The sequence below is a fragment of the Globicephala melas genome, chromosome 15, assembly GCF_963455315.2.
Source record: "Globicephala melas chromosome 15, mGloMel1.2, whole genome shotgun sequence".
Taxonomy (NCBI): domain Eukaryota; kingdom Metazoa; phylum Chordata; class Mammalia; order Artiodactyla; family Delphinidae; genus Globicephala; species Globicephala melas.
In genome coordinates, this window is record NC_083328.1 from 70,545,921 (window position 1) to 70,558,140 (window position 12,220).

A 12,220-nucleotide genomic window follows, 5' to 3' on the forward strand; every position below is an offset into this window, starting at 1 on the left:
AAGTCTGCACTTCTCACTGCTCTCAACAGCTGGGCTTTACATAAGCTTCAACATTTAACGTTATCCTCGCTACAACCCCAGGAGGTAGTATTATTATTTTCCCCATGTTATAGATGAGGAAACTGAGGCTCAGAGAAGTGAAATAAGTACGCTGAGCAGGACTAGAGCCCAGGGAGGCCAATCTCAAAAGGCAGGCTCTTTGGGGACTTCCCTGGCAGTCCAGTGGTTAAGACTCCACGTTCCCAATGCAGGGGGCATGGGTTCGATCCCTGGTCTGGAAACCAAGATCCCTCAGGCCACACAGTGCAGCCAAAGATTAAAAAAAAAAAAAAAAAAAAGGCAGGCTCTTTCTTCTACTATATGCTGCTTAGGGAATCTTCTGGAAGTCTGCTTTAGAAACCCAGGGTCTGCCTTAGAAGGTCTGTGGCCTTTGGGGCATCCCTCCAGAACTGAAGCCCTTCAGCCACCCCTCAGGAGGTATTATGGGAACTGTAAGAGAGAGACAGGGCCTGGACCAGCATGACCCAGGGTCCCGGGCCTCTCTTCTCCTTCAGCCAGTCCCTCGTCCTGAGCCCACAAGCAGACACTGCAGCCCAGCCAGAGCCTGTGAGCAGATGCAAGTTTATTATGGCACAGACGGCAGCTTCCTGAACCCTCACCCCAAACACCAGCCCCCAAACAAGGCCCTGGAAGGGAGCTCTGGCAGCCAAAGGCTTATATCCCTGGCCCCGAGCCAGACCAGAAACCCTCGACAGTGACCTCAGAGCCGAGGCCTGGAGGCCGTCAGCCCTGAGCAGTGCCCCCAGCCCTCCCCCCTCATTCCCTAGCTGTCCAGGAAAGCCCACACACAGAGGCAGAGCCCTTGGAGGATGGGAGAACCCACTGACTCCTCTCCGCGGAAATGCAGTCCAAGGTTCCAACCACGCCTCGAGACCCCAGCGGTGCTTGAAACAGCAAGTGTGAAGCTGGAGGGAAGGTTCCCAAGTATTGAGGGAGGAGGGGAAAGCCGACCCCATCAGAAGCAAACTCCAGGTCAAAGAGCTGCCCCGGAGAGGCCAGACCACAACGCCCCAGCCCCCAGGGGGCAGACAAACAAAGATGAGCAGCTGCCCCCTCCAGCTCTGCTTAGGTGCCGCGGCCGCATCCTTTCCCCCGGCTCAGCTTGGAGGGGCCTGAAAGACCTGCCCTCCATCCTCCCCGGGGCAGAGGCCACAGCCCTCAGCCTCCCCCCAGCTGCAGCCAACACCAAGGCCCAGAAGGATCAGCGTGGTACAAAACATCTGTTAAGGGGCTACATGCAAATACCATCTTCTGCCAAGCAAGCCGAGGGGCTTATTATCACAGACTGTGCCCAGTGGGGGGCCCAGACTTGCTCCCCTCTCCCTGGGAAACGCTGGCTGACAAGCACCTGTCTTCACACCTGCCCGAGAGTCAGCCCCAGTGAAATCTGCCTGGGCTTCCATGCTCACGCTTCCCCGAGCCTGCGGTGGCCCCTGGGAGCGGAAGCGGACAAATTAACTCACGGGGCATCCCCGGAGCTTTGCACCAGCCCCACGGCTCCTGCAGGGCGACCCCTTCTCCCCCCTCAGCAACCTGGAAGCCCCACATGCAATGCCAGCCCCAGGCTCAGGTGCACTCAGAGACAGGGCCATCCTCACCACCCCTTAGCCCTTCTCCCCACCCCCACCCCCGGCCACCTGCTCAGTGGCTTCCCAGCCAAAGGCCCCAATTCCTCCCATCTCTCCCTCTTCTACTGGTCCAGAGGGAAGCTAACTGGACCAGTGGGAGGAGACAGAAGCACTGTATCCTGGGATATTCAAATGGAACATGTCCATTTCCTCTACTGTCACCCAGAACATCTGTAAGCAAGGGACAGAGTGTGGGCGGGGTCCGGACTGCGATGGGAAGGGCCACTGGGCTGTCGGAGCGTCTCCCTCGCTGGCCCACCGCAAGGATCTTGTCACTCCCTCCACCTGCCCGAGAGGCTTCAGCCCAGCAGCCAGAGGATAAAAGAAGGCAGGGAGGGTAGAAAGAAGGCGACTGGGATTTTAACATACTGGTTTGGTGACTTCTCCCAAAACACAGAAAAGCCCGGGGAGGGGGTGACCTAGAGGTGAGGCGAGGGAGTGGATGAGGATGGGGGACGGAGCAGATCAGGGTGCTCAAGACCAAGGCTCTGCCTTCAGGGCTTTCCCTGCCACTGGGCAGAGAGCTCCCGGAGGGTGCCCGGCCCTTTCTCTCCCTCTGGGCACCGCCTGCGTCGGGCATGGGCGCCACGGGAAACCTCCTTAAATGTCTGTGGTGTGGATGCGAGCTGGACCCCCGGCATCCAGGTCCAGAGTCCAGTCCTCCTCGGCTGCCCTGTGGGGCACTGCAGAAAGATGGGTCCACGCATTCTCAGCAGGAACTCCTGGCTCTGCAAAGATACAGCAAGAGGGTCAGGCGAGGGAAGGAGGGAGCGGGGAGAAGGGCAGGGAGGCTGGGGCTCAGCCAGGCTCCAGGCAGGGTTCAAGCCTCAGGCCTGATGCTCTCTGGGGCAACATCTCCATCACCACCACCAGCCCCGCCTCCCCAAGCCCCCAGGGCAGCCTTGCCCCTTGGCTCTGACTCAGTGGGATCAGATACAAGTCCCGGAGGCCTCCCCTGGCCCTTGCAAGGCCCCCCGCTGGATGCTGCCACTGCCTATTTGCTGTCTCTGCCTGTTCCCTTTACCTGGGACACTCTTCCCTTTCTTCCTCCTCCCCCACTGCCATCTGGCTCGCCCCTCTCCATCCTTCAGGTCAGGAAGTTGGCAGTCCCCACCGCAATCATTCCCAGATCCCCTATGAGACATGGACCCTGCCTAGCTCAGCATCCACCCGCACGCCAGCACCTACCAGGCTAATATTGTCACTGGCTATTTACCCGGTGACAGGACAAGGATTCCTTCTCCTTCTCCTCTGGGACTGAGTAGGAACCTCCAGCCCACACTAAGCTAGGATCAAGGGAGGGGGTCTCTGGTGGAGTGGGGGAGGGCAAGAGGCAGAAACTCTGTTAGCATCACCAAGCACAGGAATTATAGTGTAAAGGCTGGTCCCGGCAGGAGAAAGATTTTATTTGCCTTGTAGCTATTTCACCCTGAGACCAACCAGGGCCTTTTTCCTTCACCCCAGCCCAGCCCACTTCCTTTCCCCCCCGGATCTTACCCAGCCCCTGAGCTCCATCACAGGGAGAAAACCAATTGATGGAACCAACTGACTGACAGCAGGGTCTCAGGAAGAGAGGACTGAGGGCGGGGGCGGGGGGTGGGCAGGTAGAGGGTGGGAGCAAGAGAGAATTGGAGGACAGAGAGAAGAGGACCCGGCCATGCCAGGTGGCCTCAGTCTAGACCTGCGGGGGTCTGGGGGGATGGAGTCAAGAACGGTTTTGCTTGACCTTTAAACTGCAAGACTTACATAATGAGCTGTAAGTTAAAGGTTTACTCTCATGTTCACCCCCTTTCTTAGGGCAGGAGTGAGTCCCTGCTGAATCCTTAGATCCCAGCGAGCAGGTGCTCAGTAAACTGTGCTTAAATTAATGATGTGTTAGTGAATGACTGAATGAATGAAGCCCCCAGTGCTCACCTGACAGAGATCCGGTGCTCTGCGAACGTTGAGCTAATGAGGGGGTGTATGTGTGTGTGTGTCTGTGTGAGGGTGTGTGTGTGTGTGTGTATTGTGTACTGGGAAGAGGTGATCTCTCAAATCCACACTCTAGGTCCCTGCCTCTGCTGGGGGACGGGCCTCAGTTAACCACAGGATGGTCCGCTCGGCAGGCAGCTGGCCCTTACTCTCCTCCCCCAGGGGCTCCCATCCCCTCCTCCCAGCCGCACCTGGTGGATGAGGTCAGGTCAGGAGGTGAACGAAGAGGATGGCCAGGCCAATGTTAAGCAGAATCACCATGCAGATGAGGACGGTGTTGGGGACCTGGGAACAGTGGAGAGAGGCTGCCTGAGTCCCCGGGAGAGCACACCCCCACCCTCTTGCTCACTGCTGTGCCCAGCACCGGGACACACCATCAGCGCTGGAAGGATTCTTGGAAATAACCAAACTGCTCAGGGTCCTGAGAGGGGCAAGAACATATCCCAGAGCACACAGTGGGCAGAGCTGGGCCTGGAACCCAAGAACACGGCCTTCCCCACTGCTAATTCCTCTGGGGCCACAGCTGTCAGTCCCTCAGAGCCCAGCTTCAGTCTTTGGCGCTGCAGTTCCTAGCTCCCAGCCTCCTGTAGCAAGCCCAGCGGTCCAGGACCCAGGCCCCCCCCCCGGGCCCCTTGCTGCCACACCTTGCAGCTGAGGCTGGGAGCCTGATGGACAGGGGCATCCCACCCCAGCCGCTTAGGACCCCCAGCCACCTCCTTCTCCAAAGAACTGCCCAGACAGCGGGCACAAAGCCCAGCCCCCTGCCCCAAGGTGGGGGGCTGTGTTGCATAACCGTGGATCAGGCTGCACTTAACTAAGGCCACATCCCGGCTGCCCTGTCCTGCGCCATCACCCTCGCCACCCGGCCATCTGCCCCCGAATCCCACCCCCAGCTCCCCCACGCCTGGGGAACCCGACTTCCCACCGACAGCCTCACCTCCTCCACCTCCACCTCCGCCGCCGTCGCCGCCTCCTTCCGAGCCTTCTTCTTGGCCCCGGCCTTGGTCAGCCGGGCCTCCGTCTTGCGGGCCTTGGCCTTGGGCTCGGCCTTGGGGACGATGGGCTTGGGTTCCAGCTTGGCGGGGCTCTCGGGCGCGGAGCCTCGGGGCGGGGCCGCCGTGCCGGGGGCGGCCAGGGACGGGGGCGCCGAGTCGGCCGCGGGGACCTCGGGCTCGGGCTCGTCCTCGAAGGGCGGCGGCGTGGGCGGCGCGGTGCGCACGGCGTAGCTGTGGTAGCCCTGGTAGAGCGCCACCTCGGGCTCCTGCGACCGCACGGACGGCGCCTGCAGCGCCTCGATGGCTATGCGCTCGCTGGCGGGACGCGCGGGGCTGCGACGGCCAGCGGCCTCGGACGGCGTGACCGGCCGGCTGCCCTCGCCGCCGGGCTCGCCGTTCCAGGCGCCCGAGCTCAGCAGGCCGTCCTTGGACGCCGCGGCCGGCCGGGGCCGCTTGGGCTGAGGGGGCGTCCCGGCCGGCGACGGGGGGCCACCCTCGGGCGCAGGGGTCTCGCGCTCGTGCAGCTCCGGGCTCTCGCGGGGCCGCTCCGAGAGGCCTGCGGCGCCAGGGCCCCGGTGGGGGGAATCCAGCAGGCTCTCCGAGTTCTCCAGGATCTCCTGGAGCAGCCGGCGCTTCTGATACTCCGGACCTGCCGGGGACCACACGGGGAGGCTGCAATCGAACCCCGGTCCCAGCACTGGATGACCCAGGGCAAGCCGCTCTGAGTCTCATTTATGTACTCAGCCAGCCTTAACCTACAGCCACCAAGTGCCAAGTACTGTTTTAAGCAATTCCCCAATACTAACTCATTTAATCATTTTAATAACCCTATGCGGTGTATGCTATTATTTAGCCTCCATTGTACAGATGAAGAAAAGGAGGCTCAAGAGAGGTAAAAATCACTTGCCCAGAGTCACTCCGCTGACCAAGGGCAGAGCCAGGACTGGCACTCAGGCTAGTCTGGCTCCAGAGTTTATGCTCTGTATGGTCACACTGGTCTCTTTCCATTCTCTTATCTGAAAAACGGGCCCAATCATACCTATTTCATAAATACTAACGGAAGGATTAATCGGGTGAAAAAAAAAATGCCTGTAATATGCTGAGCTCAGTGCCTGGCACGTGGTGACAGCTGTTGCTATGACCACCCAAGGGCGGAGGCAGCCAGCCAGGGTCGCTCTTCCTTGGACCAGCAGGGGGCGCACTGTGATGGGAAGCGACTTAACCTCCCAGGCACAGATCTGCGCTCCGCGGTCTTCCATCTAGTCTCCCTTTGGTCTTCCGGCCGCAGCCAGAATGTTTAGAAAATACAAATCTAATCGTGCCACTCACCTTAAAACCCTCAGTGCAGGCAGCACCAGTCTCCCACCCTGATGGGCTCCCACCGCTCTATCCAAATGCAAAGTCTGTATCAGAGCCAGGGGGTCCTCCTTACTCTGCAGCCCCATTTCCCAGAGAGAAGAGACGGGCTGGAGTGGGGGGAGCCTCTGATACCCCGCCACAATCTCAGCATGAGTCCCCTTGTGCCATGCTTGCACCCATCCCATGCTTGCACCACGCTCCACAGATTCTGGAACTCAAAGGCATGCGTGGACCCACTTGAGCATCTCAGCTTTCCAACAAGCAAAGAAAAGGTGTCCACCCCCCCCCAGGACCTCCCCCTACCCCGTCCTGCCCCTCCCTTCCCTGGTTGGCCCTACCTGGCTGGTAGAAGTCTGGAGCCAGTTCCCTGGCCAAAGTGCGGGCAATGTTGGACTCTTGGTTGGCAGCCAGGGCAGCCTGTTCTGCTGCCTCAGCTTTGGCCTTGGCGTGACTTGTCCTAAGGAGACAACATGGTGGAGACTCAGGATCCCTCCAGAGAACTAGTCCTCTGCCCTTCCTCCCCAACCCACAAAGAGACACTCTGGACAGAATTTTCATTCACTCCAGCTGTCAATGAATATTTATTGAGCCCTGTGGTCCAGACTGCTGTGCATTCCCCAGACCACTTCCTCTTCATTCTGGACACACAGATGGACTACATTTCCCAGCCTCCCCTGCAGTTAGGTGTGGTCAGGTGACTGGCCAAAGCATTGTGGGAAGACAGGATTATGCCATTTCCAGACCTGGCCCACAGAAACCCCCCCTGTAATCCTCTTCATCCTCTCTTTTCCCCCTGTTGCTGGTAGAATGCAGAGGCCAAGGCCCAGAACAGGGAATTTAACCTCATTTGTGTCACAGATCTTCCTGGCATCTGGTGACACCGCTGGACCCCTTCTTGGAATGTTTTAAAATGCACAAATTACACAGGATTACAAAGGGATGCAATTATATTGACACACTGTTACCAAAATATTTAAAGGGACAAATTTGTAATATAATAATGTATATTCTTCTTTATTAACACTTTAAACAAAATATCTAGCAGGTCTATTAACTACCATAATTTAAAAGTATAGATTAACATAAAGAATATTTCAAGGATACGTGCAACAACAGTAATGTGACATGAAAATATATGTGATTTCTATTAGTGACAAAGTCAGAGATACTGCTAATACTACTGTTGATTTATTGCCAACTTCCATAATTGAAGAAAATACTAAATTTCAGTTAGAGGTTAGTAAAAATAAAGATGTATGGGATCAGGCTGAAGCTGGACTCCAGGTAAGACCACATCCCTGCTTGGCTACTTCCCTGTCTGATTCTGTGTCTCTCACTCCCCCTGGAGCTGCTGTGAAAACTACTGAGAGGCAACACATAAAAGTGTTTAGCCCGGGATGGGGCTTAGTGATGATGATGATGGTGACGATGGTGGTGATGGTGGTGGAGAAGGAGAAGGAGGAAGATGACATTTGTGACATCAAAATCCAGTGTGGAGCCAACAAGGAACCTACTGTAGAGCACAGGGAACTATACTCAGTATTTTGTAATAACCTATAAGGGAAAAGAATCTGGAAAAGAATATATATATATATAATATGTATATACATACCTAGATATATGAATATATATACACATACATATATATACGTATAACTGAATCGCTGTGCTGTACACCTGAAACTTACATGATATTGTAAATCAACTATACTTTAAAAAATTTTAAAACCGAGTGTGATACATATATATACGTATAACTGAATCGCTGTGCTGTACACCTGAAACTTACATGATATTGTAAATCAACTATACTTTAAAAAATTTTAAAACCGAGTGTGGTACATGCATATCCCCAGACTCGTATTTGCCTGTACATGGGTATGTGTGATTCAAAGATCTAAATTTTCAGAGACACTTCCCTGGAAACCTGAAACCCCAGGTTGGGGGAGGAGGGAAAGGGCTGGGCAAACCCTCAAACTGCGAAAATGTCCTTTTTTGGTAACGTGAGCTGGATGAGGCTTGTTTCCCGGTGCCCTGGGAAGCTGTGTTGCAGGACTCCTCAGGCCAGAATGGCAGCCTCCACACTGAGCCCTGGAAGATTCTGGGGGATCAACGGTGGACCCTCCAGGGCAGCCAGAACAGGGGTCAGAGGGGAGTGGCCACACAGCCCAAGGCAATAAGGGCTGCTGGGTTTAAAGGAAGCACGCTCCTCTGTCCACATCCATCAGTCTGACCAACTGAATACCTTATTAGCTCCCCACGCAAAATGCTTCTGATTTCAGGAATAGCTCCCCAGCTCCCCAGCCTTCAAGCCAGGAATCCCAGCGTCTCCCACACCCCCCTTCCTCATCTTTCAATATTCACAGACAACAACCACCAACTCCTGTCTCTCCTGCTCCCCCTACAGCTCTTGAATCTGCCCATTCTCCTTCCTTCTATCACTCCTCCTGCAAGGTCCCCCACTCCCATCTGTAGCCTCCAGGCTCGCTTCCTACAACCAATGACATGCAGCTTGCTTAACCCATACATCTCCTGGCCTCACCTCTTGCTGAAAATCTTTGCAAGGCTTCCTATCGTGCTGAAAATAAAGTCCAAACTACTTAGGGTGGCCTTCAAGGCTCTCCAAATTCTCGGCCCGAGGCAGCCTTGATGGGGTATATCTGGCAGCTTACCAGGGCAGGCTGAACTGCTGTGGTCCAAAGGCTATCTTCTGGTCCAGTGGCACTCACAGTGTGGTCCATTCACCAACCCCCCAGCCCCTCATCATCCAGGCACTTGTTGAAAATGCAGCTTTGGGGGCTCCACCCCAGATCTATTGAATTAGAATTTCTTAGGAGGAGCCCAGGAATCTGTATTTTATAAACCTCCAGCTGCTTCCACTGCTCATTAAAATTTGAGCAGCATGCACTAGTCAGACAGAGAGAAAATCCAGTCTTCTCTTGGGCAGTTCCCGGCCTGCTCAACCCCCCGGGAGCCTTGAGTGGCTCTCTTCAAGCACCAGGATCCCTCCCTGAGTCCAGGTCCTGCTAGGGAAGCGCAGGAACCATCTCTTTTCCTATGACCACTTTGATGTTTCTTGGGGAGGGTCTCCTAGGATGGCTCTGCCCCTAATGGGGAGAAGGGAAGGAGAGTAACTGGGGCACAGGGTGGGGCAGGGATCAGTCACCCTTCTTGATTTCAACAGATTTTCTTTCGTCAGCAGGGTTAAAAATAGGGCTGGTGGTGGTTCAGGGATGGGGCAGGGCAATAACCCAGTGGAAGCACGTCTGAGAGTATCCAGCCCCACCCCTGACTCCTTTGCCCACCCCAGACCCCTAACCGCCCCATTAGATCTGGCCTTGTTGCCCAGGTGTCTCCATCAGGCCACCGATGGCTTCATTGGGCCAAAGGGAGACACCCACAGGATGTACCCCTGACTCCTTTGTTCTGGTTGTTCTCCCCTCTGGAATGTTCCTTCTCAGTCCTTCCACCTCCCAGCCTTAAAGGGCCAGCTCAAGACCCACTTCAACAACCAGATTCATTCATTTCATACAACTTTATGGACTGCCTACAATGTGCTGGGCACTATTCTGGGCACTGTGACTACAGCAAACCCAGTATCCAAAAATCCCTTGTAGAGCTCACATTCTACTGCAGGGGTCAGCAAGTCAGGGCAACAGGCCAGATTTAGCCCGCTGCCTCTGTCCCACCTGTGAGCTAATGACGCTCTTTATATTTTTAAAGGTGTGGGAAAAAACCCAAAAGAGTAATTTTATGACGTGAAAATTATATGGCCTTGAGATTTGCGTCCATATCAAGTTTTATTGGAACAGAGCCACACCCATTTGTTTACTATTATCTAGGGTTAAGTAGTTGCCACCGAAGTCCGTGACCTGCAAGGCCAAAAATATTTACCGTCTGGTGCTTTACAGGAAAAGTTTGCCCACCTCTGTTCTAATGCATCCACTCAACAACGGTCTCTTCTACTACTCTGATTAATAATATTCATCTGTTATTGGTTGAGCACTTTGTGCCCAGCTCTGTGCTATGGCCACAATTACACGTGACTTCAGTGAGGTGAAGTCACTTTCTCAAGGTCACACAGCTAGAAAGTGCACCTGCCCAAGCTCTTCCCCATTACACTGAGCCACGGCCTTCCTGGCACTAACTAACTGGGCCAGGTGTTCCACGTGCTGGGACCAGGGATGGGGCAAAATCAGACCCAGCAGCCGCCTGAGGAGCTCACAGCTTAATGCAGCCCTGCCAGGTCAACTACGCCACATCTCTGAAAATCAGTGGATGGACAGGGGCGCAGAGCAAAGCCTTGAACTGCATGGGGGTGTGGCTAAGAGGGGGCAGCTCTGGCTAGGTTGTCTGGGGTCAGGTCTTGGCTCTGCTCCTTATACCCTTGGGCAAGTCTGAGCCCCCTGAGCCTCAGTCTCCTCATCTGTAAAATGGGGACAATAACAGCACCTGCCTCAGAGAAACAGTATAAGGAGTAAATGAATAAACAGTCATATGGCCCTTAGAACAGTAGCCAGGACACAGAAAGTGCTATCTAGGTGCTTGTTAATAAAATATATAAGAAGCACAGTTGTTTTTAGACGACTGAAACAAAAAACCTGAATGTACTTAATGTCACTAATTTGTTCACTTAAAAATTTTTCAGAAATCCATCAGAACAAGGAGCCCATGGTAGGTTTGGAGGACAGAGGCAGATAATCAGAGCCCCCAACTCAGGCCGCTGCCAGTCTCTCTGAAGCTGCAGAGGTGGTTGATAAGGGCAGTGCAGCCAAGTCTTCCTGAGGGGATGCTTCAGATGCCACCGCCCTGTCTTCTCCCAAAATAGCCCCTCGCCCCTAGCTCTGGCTGGCTGTAGCCGTTTCCACCCAGAACAATCATGGTCAGAGTAAACTCGAGGAGGAACCACAGGTGGGATGTCCAGCCACCTGCCCAGATAGCTCCCTGGGAGAAAGTTCCCCTGTCCTCCAACAAGGATGGAGACAAGGGTCCAGTCTTGCCTGGACTGCATTCATTTGGCAAACATGTGCTAAGCCCTGCTGGGAAACTCTTCACCAGAGGGATTAAGGGTACAAGTTCACATCCATCATATTCTGGGTACCTGACCTTTGCTCTCTGGCCTCAGTTTCCTCAACTGCGAAATGGGGTTAATAACATTTAACTCACAAAATTACTGGGAGCCTGAAATAAGATTGCGCAAAAGTGCTTAGCATAAACTGAGCACTTAACAAATATTAGCTATCATTATTGTTACCGTTTTTGTTATTATAATGATGTTTACCAGCAACTCCCTTCCAAAATGCTAAGAACTGCCAAAAAATTGGGATTTAAGTATGCATTTATAGAAGGATATGTCATGAAAACATTGTTTCAAGGTTCACCCACGTTGTAGCATAAATAATACTTCATTCCTTTCTATTGCCAAATAATGGTCCACTGTGTGGATAAACCATATTTAGTTTATCTGTTCAACAGCTGATGGACATTTGGGTTGTTTCCACCTTTTGGTTACTATGAATAATGCTTCTATGGATATTCATGTAGAAGTTTTTGGGTGGATGTATGTTTGCATTTCTCTTGGGTATACGCCTAGGAGTGGAATTGCTGGGTCATGTGATAAGTCTTTTTAACCTTTTGAGGAACTGCCAGACTGGTTCTGAATTGAGTGCAACATTTTACCTTCTTCCAATAACATATGAGGATTCCAATTTCTCCACCTCCTTGTCAACACTTACTATTATCCATTTTTAAATTTTAGTCACACTAGTGGTTTGTGAGGTGCATTTCATCGTGGTTTTGATTTGCATTTCCCTGATGGCTAATGATGTTGAGTGTGTTTTTATGTGCTTAATGACCATTTATGAATCTTCTTAGGAGAAATGTTTATTTAGATTCTTTGCCTGTTTTCAAATTTTTTGTCTTATTATTGAGTTGTAAAAGTTCTTTATATATTCTAGATACAAGTCCCTTATCAAATATATGATTTGAAAATATTTTTCCCATTCTGTTGTCTTTTCACTTTCTTAATGGTGTCCTTTGAAGCATAGAAGTCTTTAAGTTTAATGATATCCAATTTATCTATTTTTCTTTTGTTGCCTGTGCTTTTGGTGTCATATCTAAGAAAGCTTTGCCTAGCTCAACATCCAAAGATTTACTACTATATTTTATCCCCAGGGTTTTATAGTTTATTTCTTACATTTAGATCTA

The 12,220-nt window shown here is 52.9% G+C and overlaps 1 protein-coding gene across 1 annotated transcript in view; it reads right to left on the reverse strand.

The window, feature by feature from the left end:
- Positions 1–835: 835 nt before the first annotated feature.
- The window catches only part of JPH2 (junctophilin 2), a 59,656-nt gene continuing 48,271 nt past the window's right edge, over positions 836–12,220 (reverse strand). The window contains exons 3-6 of the mRNA XM_060284953.1: positions 6,352–6,470; positions 4,597–5,303; positions 3,851–3,944; positions 836–2,416 (exon numbers count right to left, since the gene is read on the reverse strand). Coding sequence (XP_060140936.1) covers positions 3,864–3,944; positions 4,597–5,303; positions 6,352–6,470 — 907 coding nt within the window. The 3' untranslated portion in view covers positions 836–2,416; positions 3,851–3,863. The remainder of the gene's footprint in view (positions 2,417–3,850; positions 3,945–4,596; positions 5,304–6,351; positions 6,471–12,220) is intronic.